We start from the raw sequence: 16,886 nt of genomic DNA, 5'->3' as shown, positions 1-16,886 counted from the left end.
CTAAAATCTTGAAGGACATGGTGACCAGAAACAATCAGTTCACTTAATTATCTACACATAACATTTGCTTTGTTTAATAAATCAGTTAGTTTTAAATGCTATAAAAAAGTTTTGGTAAATGTTTTTGTCTTATGGATCCTTCACTTTTAAGAAAGTTTTATTTAATTAAGGAAAGTAAAATGCTGTTTTTGCATTTAATTTAATTTTAACTTCTATCCAAACAGAAATTTACACAAATCACAATTTACAAAATTAATCATAGTCTATTAAATAAGAAATGCATTATTTGCCATTTTCTAGCATAATGACAAATATTAAAATTAAGAATCTGAATAAATATAAGGCAATCTATATAAAAATGTGTAGATATAGTGTATCCTCCTGGTGAGCCACAAAAAAGCACTTAATTTAGTGTAAAGTGTATATTTAGTTGCAAATCAACATATGTTAATGGTTACCAATCAATGAGAACCCATCTTTCTTTTTAAAAAAAACCCTAAAAAGTACAAATGCAAAACATGATTCAAATAAGATTAGTAAAAAACAAGGTGTCCAGAGTGCTGATTTACATCATGATTAAAATTGGTGATTTAAATAGCTTTGATTTATATCAATCCACCCTACTTGAGGTTTAATGAAATGTTAGCTTGGTTTGTGAGTGGAAGTGACCCATGATATCACAATGTTATTTTAAAAGTGATATTATATATTACTTAGATTGTGATAAATTATAATGTGGATGGAAAGATAATTGAATTTGTTAACATAAGAATGATATTATGGTATCCATGGATTTTTAAAAGAGAGCTTCTATGGGGTTTTTTTAAATGAGAGGAGCCTCATTACATGCTACAGATATTACTTTCACAGTAGGGTTTTCTAGTAGTAGTAGTAGTACTGGATAACAAAACAATTAAATCTTAACTTGGTACTTACTCTTGATTAATCCAAGCCAAAGGTGCTATCCTATTTTCTTCTAATTTGTTGTGTTTCAGCACAATGATGTTAATATTCCTGGTATGGTTAAAGCAAATTTCTGAAATTTCTTCTATTTGGTTATTTTCCAGATATAATTCCTACAAGTACATTTGAAAAAGAAAATTTGAAAAACAATATTTACATTTTTTCCTGTTGTGATTTAAAAAGTTCATTTTAAAGTGTCATTGGCCTCTCATGCAAAAACCACTGTTTTCCAGATATCAAAATAATTACCTGAACACGTCTGCATAATAAACTCAGTAGTAGTAATTGCGTGACTTGATTTTGGAAAAAACATACAGTATTTAAAAATTTAATATACTTTTCATTTGTGGAAACATAAATTACTTTGAAAGACAGATTAATAGAATAATAATTATTTTTAAAAAGCAACAGAGAGTCCTGTGGCACCTTTAAGACTAACAGATGTATTGGAGCATAAGATTTCGTGGGTGAATACCCACTTTATCAGACGCATTTAAATTATTTTTAAAACACCTTTGCTTGCTGTTGCATAATGAGTTTGTGGATGTATTGAATGCTAAGACTGTTGTAATATAATTCATGTTTTCTGGACACAAATTTGCCAAGAGGAATAAAAATATTTATTTAATATAGGAAAGGCATGACAAACTTGCAATAAGAATGAGGTATTAGTTGAGGTATGTGAACAGAGTTGGCCAAAACACAGGATTTCCAGTGCCCAGAGATTTAGATGGATGTCATTTGTGGTGGAGTTTGTATAATATAAGTAAATAAGTAAATTTCTGGCAATAATGACTTTGCAACCAATGACAATATGTCTTGAAACAAATTATTAAGCTGTAAAAATATCATCTGTGCTTTTCAGAGGTAGTGGAGTACATACAAAGAAGAAAAGGAATACATCTGGAAAAATAAAGATTTTTGGTCTTTTACCTCAATAGATGTGGGAAGACCTTGTGGGACAGTTCTAAATTTATTTCTTCCAAGGCGCAAATAAGACAGGCTTTTCAAAGGACGGAAAGCTAAAGGACTGACATTTGCTTCACTAAGTTTATTGCCTTCTAATTCTAGGGTCACCAAGTTCTTTAATTCTGTAGAAAATAAAATAATTGGTGATAAATTTTAATAAAGTAATATAGAATCTTGTACCATATTAAAACATGAGCTATGTTGTAACAATTTTTAACATTACTTAAGTCCATTCAAAAAAATGGGGAAATATATTTGCCTGAATGGGTCTTAGCACAGAAAACAATTTTATACTCCCATTCATAGGTTGTAAATTATTTTTATTTTCAAATTTCAGCCAATTACTGTACCATGTTCAAAAACTATACTGTAAATATAGTTAAATTATGAAAAATGCAACTGAAATGTATTGATAATACACAATTTGTTTACAGCCCATTACATAACTTCTTTATTGTCCTCCAGGAGAGCCATGCAATTTCCAGCATAGGATTATTGTTATTTTAATATTGTACTTTCAGAATAGGAAAATAAGGCAGGTGCAGGGAGCTAATGGTAGCACAAGCTCCTTAGTAATTCAAGACCTCAGGAGGGTGCATGGAGCAATATATTGGTGCTGACCTTCTGCACAGATGCCCAAAGATCTGTAGGATTCTCCCACAGCTCTCCAGTCATTCATTTGTTTAGTGGTCATGTTACTTGCACCCTTTGTAGGTTCACAGGTCCTTCCTCCACCTCAGTGTACAACTATGTGTTGAGAACTCTGCATGGAGTATCCTGTATCCCCCTTCCTAGGGAGTGGGTATTGTAGACCTTGATCTTCCAGATATATTTCAGAAGAACTAAATGTTGGCTACTATATGTAAACAAAAAATTATCATTTCATGACAAAAAGTTCTTCATTCTCAATTACAAAATATTAAAGTTCATAAACAAAAATGTTGAATAATTTCATCTAAGCTTTCTTCTGCTTTCTTGATGCACAGAGATCAAAACCTGTTCCCTGTCCCATGAGTATAAAAATATCCATACTGGTTCCACTGTACGTAATGCAGCAACACTGGGATGTAGGTGTACATACTCCCTGTGCAGTGCACAATCCAGTTTCCCTAGGGAACTTGAGCATTAGCACAGACTTTGCTGTGAAAAACACTGACATTCCTCAGAATTACAAGATAATTCAGATTTTAAAAACTCAGGTTTCATGCAGGTCTTCTGGGTTTTGTTGCTGTACAGACATCTGGAAAAACACATCTATTTATCGATCTAATGATTAAGTTTCTGTTATTTAACACAATGTCTCTGCCTCCTATAGAAATAAAAGATCCTAGAATCTTGCTGTAGTATGCTGCCTTGATTGGCAATGACTAACAAAAATACATTTAGATCCTGACTGGCAAAGATGGGTGCATGTGCTTAACTTTACTCATGAATGTAAAGTTCAACATGTGTATAAGTCTTTGCAGGATCAGTCTGTTACTCATATTTAACTTTCATTTTTTCCATCTACAATGGCAGATGAAAATTGGTCTCAAATACTCCAGATTTTGCTTAATATGCAAGGTCTCAAAATTCTATTCTGCATTTTGAGTTTCAAATCTAATTTCATTGATTCAATATTCACTTCTTAAATACCTTGTAAACTGTCTTCATCAATAGCATGGAGATGGTTTTCATTTATTTTAAGTTCTTCTAAAGCTGACGGTAATTCAGGAGGAATATGTACTAGTGCGTTTCCATCCATATACAAACGTTTTAACTTTTTCAGGATCTTAATTGGGGGGGGAAATGAGAATTCAGTTAACAAAATGTAAAATTATATTGTCAAATAACCTAAAATTGTAATTGCCATTTTACTAACCATGTTAATTTTGTTGCTGATGCTGCTGTTGGTTGTGTTAGGTAAGTTTCATAAAAAGCAGCAGGTTGATAAAATGGAGACTTGAGTCTGATATACACAGAACAGGTAAAGACTGGGTAGCAGTAGCGCCTCAACGCTGTTGTGGAATATCCAGTGTTTTGGTAAGAAAGGAGTTCTTTCTCTAAGTACTTGAACCATTGGCCTTTCTGTATAATCTACTAACAAGGGTGTCAGTTGTGAGGGTATGTTTTGTGATATGAACATCTGTCACCAAGAATTGGACTTAGTTCATCAACCTCTTTCACATGGGCCAGCCAGCCGCCATCCCAGCCATACTGGACCCCAGTCCTGTTACTAATCCTTGACTCATCCAATCACCTCACTTATCTAACCTTTTCATAATATTTAGGAATTCTTAGATACTTATAAGCCTTTATAGTATTTTCATATTATGTACTTAATCTACAGTAGTCAATGTTTTTCAGTAAATCGCCTCTAGGGCTACTGGTCCACTACAGTTCAGTAGACTTTTTGGCTTAGGAGTAGAGGCACGTGGCCTTTTTGCAGGTTGAGAGTTAAAATGATGTATAAGTTGTAAAGCGTCAGTGTTCTATGAAGAAGAGCTCTGTGTGTAAGCTCAAAAGCTTCTCTTTCACCAACAGAAGTTGGTTCAATACAAGGTATTACCTCATCCACATTGTCTCTCATACTGTGTGTGTCAATCAGATAAACTATATGTACAGCCAAGGATTACATAAGCATGATCAGAAAGTCCTTGATACCATTATGTATGGTAGCGCTTACCCTGGCTGACATTAAACATTGTCTCATCAGTTATCCTGTGGAGCTAAGGGGCAAAAGTCTCCTGCAGGCAAAAGAGTAAATATGGTAGTAAACATTTCAATAGCTGGGGGAAATTTTCCACTGACAGGACATTGAAGGGGGTACAATTTTAAATGAGCCTTTTTTGGCTATGACTTATGTTCCTTTTATTCTTTAGTGTGTTTTTTAGATTTTTGTATGTTTTATAAAATACAAGTACAAATAAAAATACTTTATAATAAAATGTGATCTTTTAAAAAAAATCTCATAGAATAAAAAGGGGGAAAATGTAATTCTGACCTATTTTATTTCACCTAACAGTTGAAATTTGTAGAATTTGTGAGAGCAATTGTGAGAGGTCTAAGGACACTGTTCAGTAGGGCATTTAAACCAATGGGACTATATACTGTATGTACTTAAGTGCTTTGCTGGATCGAGGCCAAAATCAGGGTCCAAACGCTTTTTTGCGACTACAGCTTACTATCAGAAGATTTTTATTATGGACAATCAATGCAGTACTAATAAATAATTCTGATATGTGGATATTGCTAATTAAATAAGTAACATAGATATTCAATCTTTTGCAAAGTTAGTCTTGGAAGACTTCAAACGCTCATTCTCCATGTAAATTATAAAGAAAATTCTACTTAGTGGCAGTTCTGCTTGTGTGTCATATGTTCTGTATTTATCTTCCCTGATATTTTGTTACTTAGGTAGTTTGTATGAAAACAGGATCCTGTTTTTAATAGTTTGCGTATTCCTCATAGTTTATTTCCCAATTTGTTCAGAGGATTAATGTTTTTGCAAACAAAAATTTAGGTTTACGCTTTGGTTTTTATTCAGTTAAACTAAGCAAAATCATGTTCTCAAATTCATTTGTACTAAGGGGACAATGGCACTAATGTCTTTTGTTAGATTACCATAGATGTAAAATTACTATCATTATGAAACCATCTTTAGGAGCACAAAAGCATTAGTGTTGGAGAGCTAATGTAATAAGAGAAATCATAAATTAATTTACTGTAGATGGGCCTGAACTTCTGAGGGCATTGATAGTGGAATATAAAGCCTTTAATCTCTAGGTTATTGGCTAGAAATCCAGCTCAGATTGGTATTTAGCATTTACTGGCTGTTAGCTGGCCTGTGTGAAATTAGCTGATGGTCACCATCCAAGTCTTAACTCAGGTGTCCTTGTAGAGCTTGATCCTGTGACACGCTGAGCATTCTAGCCCTGATCTAGCAAAACACTTAAGTATGTGCCTTAATTAAGCATATAAGTAGTCCCTTTGACAGCAATGTCATTGATCATGTGCCGAAAGTTAAACACGTACTTAAGTACTTCGCTAGATTGGAAATAGAGCGCTCAGCACCTTTCAAGATGAAGACCATAAAGAAAAACACCGCACTATCTGATGCCAGTTCAGGCACCCTTGTTAGCAGGCTAATGGCTGATCAAGTTCTAAAGAAAGAACATTAGAGGTGGTCATTCCAAGTTAGACAATGAGGCACACTGGTGGGGCAACTTCTGTGTTTTAGACATATAAAGAACTTCACTGTGCAGGGCTGTCAAGCCAGTGTACCCTTCAAAAGCTTCCCTTTCTATACTACTTTTCTTTAAAAGAGAGTCCAACTACTATGAGGTTTCTAAAAATGATATAAGAAGCACTTTATGATAATGGACAAACTATTTTTAAAAATCTCAAAACTGAAGCTGGTAAAATACCAGAAAAATATTAATATAATTGTTATTCAGTAAATAACTTTTTCAGTGAATAGTATTCGATCAACTATATAACTGGCTGAAAACTGCAAAAATGGTTTGTTGAAAATGGCAAAATTTGATTAATCATATATTCATTACATAGGGGTAGATCCCTAGCTAGTGCAAATTGTCATAGCTCCATTGACTCCAGTGAAGCTACAACCATTTACATCAGCTGATGATTTACCCAATAGTATTCTGCCAGATCTACTTCAAGCACAAATCAGTGACAGAGATGTTAGAAAGAGTATGCATGCTTACTTTGAACGCTTGTGGACCTATGCCTGGAGAAGTAATATTATTTTTACTTAGATCAAGCCTTTCCAAATTAGGAATCCCATTGAATGCTTCATCTGGAATGGAAGTGATGGTATTCCCTAGGACAGATAGTTAAAAATATATATATCTTAGTAATGTGTTGCATCTTATATGGTCTGAGTCAGGTAACTAGGTAATGTACAAGTACAAATGTATTTATGGAAATAAAGTCAACTGTATGTCTGTGTGTCTCAACACTAGTAGCATCTAAATTTTGAAAAGCAAGTTAGATTGTAGCAACATGGCACTAATGTCTTTTATTAGATTACCATAGATCTAAAATTACTATAATTACAAAACCATCTTTAGGAGCAGAAAAGCATTAGTGTTGGAGAGCTAATGTAATAAGAGAAATCATAAATTAATGTACAGTACATGGGCCTGAACTTCTGAGGGCATTGATAGTGGAATATAAAACCTTTTAATTTCTAGGTTGTTGCTTGTTTCTCAGGCTTACTTTGTTGCCTGATTTTTCAGGCTTAGTTGTAAAATGCCTTTAAATCTCTTTCTGTGATAAGAAACTAGTAGTATAAAGCATTTCACATTATAATATGCTAACATTAAAATTGTGGGTTTTGGGGAGGGCTAAATTTTAATTGATGAAGAAAATAATATAAAGCAAACTTATTTTCTTACCTTCAAGCTCTAAGCTTGTTAGCTCTGGATCAGTAATTGGTGGTATTTGTGTAAGTCTGGCATTAATGCAGCTTACTGTGGTGTCAGAAATGGAACATCCAGTTGGCAAAGGAGGAATTTCTGCAGGAGGAACAGGAATTGGGAATCGAGGGGGCATTCTGAAAACATCACCTCGTAAAATATGTTCATCCTCTTCCTCTTCCCCTTCTTCTTCTTCGCTTTTTTGTTGTTTTCTTTCTTGCTCTGGATGTTTGTTTTCCTTTCTTTTTTCTTCTTCTTCCTTTTCAATTTGTAGCTCTTCCTCTTCATATGCTCTTCTTTTTTCTTCCTCTCTCCTGCTTATTTCCTCCTCTACTTTCTGATGGGCTTCATAGTCATGTATTTTTTTCTCCTCCTGACTTTTCTTTTCTTTTCTCTTCCTGTTCTCTTCATCCTTTTTGTGAATTTCCTTTTCTCTCCCTTCAAGTTCTTCCTTCTCTCGTCTGAGTAACTCATCCATTTCAGCCTGGGTATGCAGTGATTTCAATAGCATTGGGTCACTAGGGTCACTGGGCTCTGGAGAAGCACCAGAAATTTCAGGTGTGTCATCCAGTGAAATATTTTGTACTGAAAATGAGCGTGTCCATGGTAGTGAAAGTGAGGGGGGGGGAAAATAAAATGGCAGTATAAGAGGAAATGAGAATGAAGTTAGCGTTAGTAACTATTATGCCCCCCCAAACATTATAAATATTCTAATTATAGAAGAAATAAATTCACACTGAGAATGTGATTTTAAGGAATGAAAAATGTATTTGTTATTTATAATCCTAATTATAATATATTATAAATTTGTTACACTAAAATGTTGAATGTTTGTTTTGTGGTTCTTGATGAATCCTTACTGTAAAAATGATTCAAATGTCAGTGTATAATACCTTTATGAGGGGATAATAATATTACAATCATTATGCAAATTCAGCATCTAATGAATTCTACTGAACAGAGCTGGTTAGTGGAGAATCCAGATTTTGAGTGAGTATGACAATAAATGGTTAAGCCTTTACAGCAGCTACAACATAGAATAATTATCTGTATTCTTTTTTGTAAAGGTGTTAATATGATAAATAGGAATGCATCAAAGCAGTCGCAAAAGAATTTGAATATAGGCTTGATTTGGTAGTACATTTTTGAACTGTTGCATTTGTTAATGTTATGTGCCTGGCCCAAGGTCCCAAATAGAAAAAAGTGTGCCTGGAGATGGGAGGAGGGTTTGCAGTAGCACTAGGTTCCCAGAACCCTTTTCCCTCACTGGGGGAGCAGCAGCTAGCTGGTACAGCTCTGGTTAAAGCTGTCTGGAGAGGGGAGGTTGGCTGGAGAGATACCGGCAGGGCCGGCTCCCGGCACCAGCTGAGCAAGCTGGTGCTTGGGGCGGCAGATTGTTCGAGGCGGCATTCTGCCCAATCCTAGGGCGGCACGGCCGCTTTTTTGTTGTTGTTGTTGTTCCGCTCTGGCCGCCCTGTAGGGGGCGGAGGACCGGAGCGCCCTGCAGGGCAGTCCTCTTCCTTCTTTCCCCGCCGACCAGAGCGGAGCCCTCACGGCAGGCAGCGGGAGGCGGCGCAGCGGGAGGGGCCGTGTGGCAGCACCCCTGCTGTAGCCCTGGCCGCCCTCTTCTCTATCTCTCCCGCCCGCTCCCTCCCCCTCCCAGCCGGTCCCCCTGCACCCGCACTCCGGCCACGCCGCAGGTTGTTTTTTTTTGCTTTCCGTTCTGGCTGCCCTGGTTTTTGTTTTTTGTTTTTTTTTCGCTTGGGGCAGCCAAAAAGCCAGAGCCGGCCCTGGATACCGGTATGTTGATTCATCTATTCTCCCAGATCCCTGTGAAGTTCAGAGCCATAGTGGAAAGATTGCAGTGCAATTTGTGCATGTACATATGCATGTGCACATGCAAACCATGCTAATTTGAATAAATCAAGTATAATTGTTGCTCTTTACATCAATCTTGCTACTAGCTTTACAATCAACTTTCCACCCATGCTCAACCCAGCAGAGATATAGAAAGAAAAAATATCACTACTACTGTCACCGTAAGTACAAAAGTTAAATGGTGTGCATTCTTGTGGGATAAATAATACTTTTATCTATGCAAATGTCACCAGTCCAGTTTCCCTCCTTTCTTTTCATCACCTGAAACCACAGGGCTGGAGGGTGTTCTTGCTGATATTCTGCCATGTTAACTGCTTCCTCTCACTTGGTCAACATGAGCCAGTACACGTTTTTATACGCTCACCACCCATTGTATTTGTTTATGAGTTCCATCTGCCAAAAGGAGGGCAGACTCAACTACATTCATAACTTTGTCTGATTCTTTATTTTAAAATAGAAATTCTAGTGATAATTTGAAATTAGTGTTACTCAAAAACAATAGTTTTAAAAATTGTATACCCTGTTTAAGAGAAAATATTTACTGAACCTTGGAAACTTGTTTTACTAAAACACATTAACTGGTATTTAGAACATCTTTATCACTTTGTTACTTTAAAGTCTGATAAGAAATATTGGTACTTGTTTCCTGAATGCACAACTAGACTCTCCACTATCAAGTTTAAGTGCAAAAGAGATGCTAGAGGTCTGATCCTTCTAGGTGGGGACCTTCAGTTGTCTTTGGCTTCACTGGAAACAATGCAGCATTCTAACAATAGAAAAGATGCTTTTCTATAGTGAAAAGTTTTGTGGGGGGGTTTTCAGTGTGGAGTGATGGATAACTTGGACATTTGGTCACACTTTCTATTAGGGTTAATTTTATAGGTAATATATCCAGGGTTAATAAATGATTAACGGAGGTTTTAATAAATGGTTGATCAGTTGTCATAGATGTTAGTGTCAAACAGGTTAATAGACTGCTTGTAACTACCACTTTTTATTGCTTTCTTCTGATGTTCTTATAATGATCTATAACACATACTACTCATGTGTCTAATGTGCTTTTATATCACGTAGAAATCATTTATTAACACTTTATAAATGGAACCTTATTTCTTTTTGGTATGTACTGTAAAGGAGTAAAGTTTATGCTTTTATTTCATTAGCTGAAAAAGCATAGGGATGATAGTGAGGGGAGGAGAAAATAGAATGGGAAAAAAATCAATAGAAAATATGGGGCCCTGATCCTTTTCCCATTGGAGACAGAGCGTATTTCCATTTGGGAGCAACATACCTTTTGAATTGTATTATGAAATAATTTTTGTTGATTCTGTAAAGAAAAATTGATCTGTACAGCTGCTGTTATTACATAATTTTGAACTTTTCTACTTTCTGCATTTTAAAAAATTGTTTGTTTCAAAGATTCCAAGGCCAGAAGGGACCATTTTGTTCATCTATTCTGACCTCCTGTTAACACAGGCCATAGAATTTCCTCCAAATAATTCCTATAATATATATTTTAGAAAAACAGTTAAATATGTATAATAAAATTGCATGAATCATTACTTGTATTTTATAGGTTATATCACTTACCCTTTGCCTTTATTTAATGTTTTGTTTGAGGTAGTTTTAAAATAGTAAAAATAACAAATAGAAAATTAAATGATGTATAAGAAGATAGTATGGTGTACTGTACCAATATCAGAGCAAACTGGGCAGCACTCTCCTTCAGGTATCACAGTTTTGTGACATGTCAGAGAAAGGCACGTAGTTTCATCACAAAGCACTTTTCCTTTTGAACAAAGACAAGTAATGCAAGGTTTGGGGGACCACACAGCTTTGTCGTACATAATCATCCCGTTAGCTGTACAGTGCCCTTTCTTTCCTAATAAAAGAAAAAGAATTAGGTCAAAAGCAAGAGATGAATTAAATAATAATTCTTTGATAGCTTAAACTGAAATACACATTATACAGTTTCATTGTTTAGATCTTTGATATATTTGATGTTAATAGTAAAGTGGTTGGGGAAGCCAGAGAATATGGCTAATGCTAAAGGCAAATATTTCAATTTACTGGATCTTCAGTAGATGCTTTTCAGCTAATTAATGTTTCTGGTGTTAAATGCTTTTATTGCTCTTAACCTGGAAATGAATGAATGATTTCTCTGCAGAATGTATTTATGTAGGAGAGTCTTAGTTTGGTGCTTGAGTACAGTATGAAAGAAGAATTCTTAAATATGTGTATTATTCTTTTCTGTAAAAATTACACCAGACATTTTTAATATAATGGGGATATTTCAAATATGTAGGTAAAATACTTTAGCTTACAATTTCACTCTGGATATCTGAGTCCTCAATAGTTGATAATGAACTGAAGAGAACATAAAACATTTCTTTTTAGTATGTATTTATAAAGCACCCATCACCATATTCTCTAGGAAGCAAGGGCATCAGAGTGACATTCACAAACCTCATCACTTCCAAACCAAGAGACTCCACTGCACATGCATCTATCTCCCTGTGGGGAAAGGATGAGAGAACAAACAACATGAAACAGATGTGTAGTCATGTTGCTTAATGCATGAGTGGAAAGCGTTCAGTTTCTAAGGTGATGAGCACAGTATAAGAACCTGAACAGAACAGGGCCAAATCCTTGCCCATTGAAGTGAAAAGAATGCCCATTGACAACAGCAGAATCAGGATTTAGCCTTAAGTGAGTTTAGTGTTTATTAAAACATGCCAGATCGACAGTTGTAAATAAAAATCCTTTTTCTAAAAAATGGTTTAAACATGGGCAGAATCTATATCAGCTACTCTCACATTGCCCTGCCACTGTGCCTCAGTCCTGACCTGGTAGGGTCATTAAGGTGGGAGATGGGATGGTATAGTTAATTATACATGTCCTTTTCGATCTTTGGCCTCTCTGCTCTGCCTACAGAGGGGACAATTAGCATCAATTCTGATGGTGGCTTTTATGATATGGACATCTGATGGGAACTGGTTATAGTTTCTATTCTTAATCCCTTCCATGTCTGAGAGTCTTCATGGAGAGATGTTCCCTGTCTGTGGCAACAGAAGGCTGATCAGAACTTTGCTCTGAACCAAAGCTTCAGATCACCCCTCAGGAAGAATTTTCCAGAATTCTCTGCCTCCAGTAGATAACCAATTCGTCAGGTTTTAAGCCAGACAGACATTTTTTTCTATGGTTTTGTCCCCGGCCAGTACTGAGAGAGAACTGGCTATCCTTTTATCTGGTATCACAGATGGGAAACACTATTTTCAAGAGCATGCTGCTCCAGACCTGCTGGTGTGACCTCATATGCACCAGCTGAGATCATGCCAGTGGGTGTGGAGTGACAGGCTCTTCAAAATCATGTCCTCGATGCAATGTGCCTCATATGCATTGTGCATTTTGCAAGGTCACATTGGTCAAGGTGGGCCCACACTGTTCCCAGAAATACTGGAAGGTCAGGTATTCTAGGGATGTGGCAGTGGCCACCCTAGCCTCCAAGCAGCATATGTAGCACACTGAAGGCCTTCCTTTGCAGCAGAACTTTCACACGATTTTTAAGATTTTTAACTAAATGTATCTGTTTCTTCAGTGGCTTTGAGGTTGTTTTCCTCAAAACAGTTAAAATGAAAAAAAATATTTTGGGTTTCTGAGGGTTTGAAAGACAGTACTCTCCTTCTCAGAAATGTCAGACAGAGACAGCAGGCCAAAGTGTGGGCAAGGTCCACCCCGGGATGGTTGAGCAAAGCGCATGAAAGTTCCTTTTGTTGAGAACAGGCCAGAATCAGTGTCATGGAAGTTTTTTTCATACCAAACATGGGACCCCTATTCCCACAGTTTGCAAAGCAAGCAGGAAAGTTTCACTGGAGACTCCTCAATCTCGGGGAAAGGCAAAGGTCCCCAACCCCTTAGCAACCAGCAGGAAGAAATTCATACTCCTAGCCTGCAGGTAGTCAAAGTCTGTGCTAAGATGTTTGAGAAAGCTGCAAAGTTATCCCCTCTTCCCACAAGTTGTTTTATCTGCACAGCTTCCTCTGCCATGAAAAGTGAAAACTTTCTGATTCCAATGAGCCATTTGTCTCCAGTGGCTCTGGCTCACTACTTTATTTTCTGTGGTCAGTCCCCACACAATCCAGACCAAGCAGCGGAGTAGTTTAGGTTGAATTGATTCACATCCTCCTCCCTGAGAGATGGACCTATTTCTACTTCCCATCCAGCCTCCATAGTCCCACAGGAGTCATAAAGTGGCTACCCTTTTCCTTATGGAAGCACGCAGGAGTCATGCCTACAGACTCCTTCCTTCCTTTCAGTTTCCCTGGTAATGTAGTCTCCCCCTCACAGATCCCTTCCCGCCTTTCTCTCAGGAGTTTGGTCCAGGGGACTGGTGAAGGATATTGCTCACAATCAGCAATAAAAGAGAAAGCAAAAAGTCTTAAAACCTTTTATAAGCGGTTTTAAGATCCTCTAAACAGAAAGAGAAGTCTTTAAAGCTGAGATTTTGAGATACCTCATACAGTTCACCAGACTTTGAAGAATTACATATAAATGGGGGTTTAACTTCATAGGTGCTTATACTTTTAGAAAATACAACAGTAAAAATACACAAACTCAAAGACCCTAACCTTGCAAAATTGTCTGACTGCTGTGTAAATCTTCCTCATTTGGTTTATGAGTATGTGAAGAAGGTGGAGTAGGAATTCCCTTAAAGTCCTATCTTGTATCTAAGGGCTATAAGGTCTTCATTTTTCTGACTAAGGTTAAGCCTTCTATGGCCTCCTTGTTAAAGGGCATAGTCATACCAGTTGAGGTAGTATTTCTGCCAAACCGATAAACAGGAGAATAAGATAATCACTCAGCCTGAACTTGGATACCGCAGCCTCAACCCTCAGAGCATTGGCTGCAGTCTTTTATTGTAGAAATCTATGCTCAACTGTGAGCTGGTGCCCAAAAACAAAACACACACAATAAAATTCTTCATCCAGGCTAAAGCTGTTCTTGTTTTTTGGGTTTCCCAAGTCTGGACAAATTACCCCTCCTATGAGGGCATGCTTCAGGGTAGGCCTTTATCTGGGAGTGAAGCACATCAGAAAATGGATGCTTCAGATAATCAGGGAAGGATATTCAATGAAACTCATTGTCCCAGGGACAAGTTTGTTATCCCAAATTAAATTAAAATAAATCAACACTATCAACAAGACTCTTCACAGCATCAGAAGATGAAAGGTGCAGTAGTCCATCTCCTACATACTGGAACTACGGAACCAGTTCCATGGAGAGACTGATATTCTGGAAAGGGTACAGTATTGTTTGTGGTACAAAGAGAAACAATCGCATGCAGACCATTCTAGATTTCAGGTCTCTCAACAAGTCTATAAGGAGATTGGTATTCCAGACGGAAACACTGAAATTTACCATTACCTTATTATCTTCCCAAAACTTCAAAATATTAAAATAAACCTTCTGGAGATATGATCAGGGAGACTCACCCAGAGGCATTAGAGTTTTTTCTGTGACAAGAAGCATTTTCTATACAGAGTACTCCTTTTTTGACTCATAACTTCTACATAGATATTCACAAATGCCTTACCACTTGTATCTTCAAGAGAAAGGGATATATGTCCACCAATGTCTGATAACTTTTCATCATGTTAGACAGGGCCCAGCAGCCATTGCAAAAACCTTGAGAAACATGGCTTTGAACAAACAAGTGGAAGCACCCATTACAATCCACAGAGAAGTCTACCATTTAAGTTATCATCCAAAGCCATCTTTATTTCAGAAGTGAGACAGAAGCAGATAGGGGGTGATTCGCCAAATATTTATCCTAAGATCAACTTTCTGAACTAGTTTTTCTCCTGTGTGGCTACCTGGCACAATTCTTGATTCACTTCCTGTCAGCAATTGGTTAATTCATTCTTAATATTACATAACAACTACCTAAGACTGGGTCCAGAGAAACTGGTCATCGGTATAAATGCCAGACCCCAGATAGTAGGAATATAACTGGACTCCTGCAAGGATCGTCTTTTTGTCCTGTGTTTATACAGCACCTAGCACGATGGTCCATGAGTAGGGATCCTAAGCACTTCCATAATACGGATAAAAAATATGATTGGGAGCAGATGTAGCCCAGAGAGGCATATAACCTGTTCCATGCTATGGACTATCAACCTCACTTCTCCATTTCCAGCAGATGATTCTTCAGAATCATGATGTGTATATAACTGCCAAGAAGGGAGAAAACCATCACTGCTTAGAGAAGTAGCCTTGATCTACTCCTTGGAACCCTACATCAGGTAGGAAAGTCAGGGTTGACTAGCTCAACAAGACATGCTTAGAACCCAGGGAATACAGTCTATATCACCTAGTCTTCGGTGCACCACAGGCCAGATTGGAAGCCTGTTGATTAATGTGTTTGCATGTAAGTCCAGATGGAAAGCCAAAAGAAGTACTACATGAGGAAGAGACATTCAAAAGCAGAGGCTGTTGTCCCCTTATTTCAGAACTGGGTTAAAAATCCTTCTTTATGCCATTTCCCCCTCAACCACTTGAGAGCAAAGATGTTAAAGAAGATTGTGAAGGAACAGGCCATAGTTATTATAATGACCTTCACATTAATCCTCAGAACTTGTTTCTCAGACCTGATTTAGATGAAAGTGGAACTTCCTCTCAAAGTCCACACATGCGCACACAGCATAGTGCAAGAGAGATTAATCCTGAGCCAATATCTAGTGTTACCTAACCCGTCATCTGGGAAGCTGAGAGAAAGAAGCAACAGTCGCTCATTCTAAGAAGGGTGATAAACACCCTCTTGGAATCTGAGGAAATTCACAAATGATCACTTGAGGTGTCAGTGTTGGCAATTACCTCTAATTTCTTTTCTGTTATTTTCTGAAAAAGGCCTGCACAGTCCACAGATTTATATCAATATTTTCATTAGCATAAGCCTTTATTCACTTGCACTCTGATCAGCTCAAACCACGCTAGCAGGAGAGGAAATTATCTGGGTCCAAATAGTGTTTGACTCTGAACCCTTCCTCATTCCACCCAGGTATCCATAATATAGCTGTTAGGGAGATACTCACTGCTAAGATCCTGACTGCACATGTCTATGTGCTCTGTAAGGGTCATTATATTTTTTTCATATACTCGCCTGTCAAGGCTGATTCCCCACTCTGGCACTTCAAGTGTCCAAGCCTGCAAGGATTTTAAAAATTAATACTGGCCACTCCAGGCTTGTATTAAACACCCAAGACTACAGCTTTTTCTGACCTTGGATGCATAGATGCTGCCACCACCCAAGTGCGAGAAACCAGGAAGGCACAATTGGGAATTCCTTCCTGTGGGGTACCCTCAAGCTCTTTCACCCCCCCTCCGGGGAAGAGCTGAGAAAGAAAACAAAGGAAATCAGCTGTTGCCACCACCTAATTAAACAACATATGCACAAACCTCTTAGGACACAAAAATTCAATCCTGTTCTTAAAAAAAGGTAAATGTTATTAAAAACAAAAAGAAAGGAAATACATTTGGAACTTAGTCTTTTTGCTAGATTTAAAAAAATAATTACAAGGATTAAGCATCAAGATAGCTCTCTTGAGGTCCAGCTTAAAGGTTACAAGCAAAACAAAAGCACCTGGGGTTAGCACAGAA

General features: G+C 37.2%; 2 protein-coding genes across 4 annotated transcripts in view; one reads left to right on the top strand and one right to left on the bottom strand.

The window, feature by feature from the left end:
* Positions 1-16,886, top strand: part of CENPP (centromere protein P) — a 362,315-nt gene that overhangs the window by 251,111 nt on the left and 94,318 nt on the right. The gene's annotated exons all lie outside the window — the stretch shown is intronic.
* ECM2 (extracellular matrix protein 2) overlaps positions 1-16,886 on the bottom strand; it is a 33,236-nt gene that overhangs the window by 4,892 nt on the left and 11,458 nt on the right. The window contains exons 2-7 of the mRNA XM_065408726.1: positions 10,924-11,112; positions 7,332-7,886; positions 6,639-6,754; positions 3,568-3,703; positions 1,897-2,054; positions 937-1,076 (exon numbers count right to left, since the gene is read on the bottom strand). Coding sequence (XP_065264798.1) covers positions 937-1,076; positions 1,897-2,054; positions 3,568-3,703; positions 6,639-6,754; positions 7,332-7,886; positions 10,924-11,112 — 1,294 coding nt within the window. The remainder of the gene's footprint in view (positions 1-936; positions 1,077-1,896; positions 2,055-3,567; positions 3,704-6,638; positions 6,755-7,331; positions 7,887-10,923; positions 11,113-16,886) is intronic.

Source organism: Emys orbicularis, chromosome 7 (assembly GCF_028017835.1).
Source record: "Emys orbicularis isolate rEmyOrb1 chromosome 7, rEmyOrb1.hap1, whole genome shotgun sequence".
In the NCBI taxonomy this organism is placed as follows: Eukaryota; Metazoa; Chordata; order Testudines; family Emydidae; genus Emys; species Emys orbicularis.
Note: the sequence above shows the minus strand (reverse complement) of the source record. Positions and strands in the feature narration are given on the sequence as shown.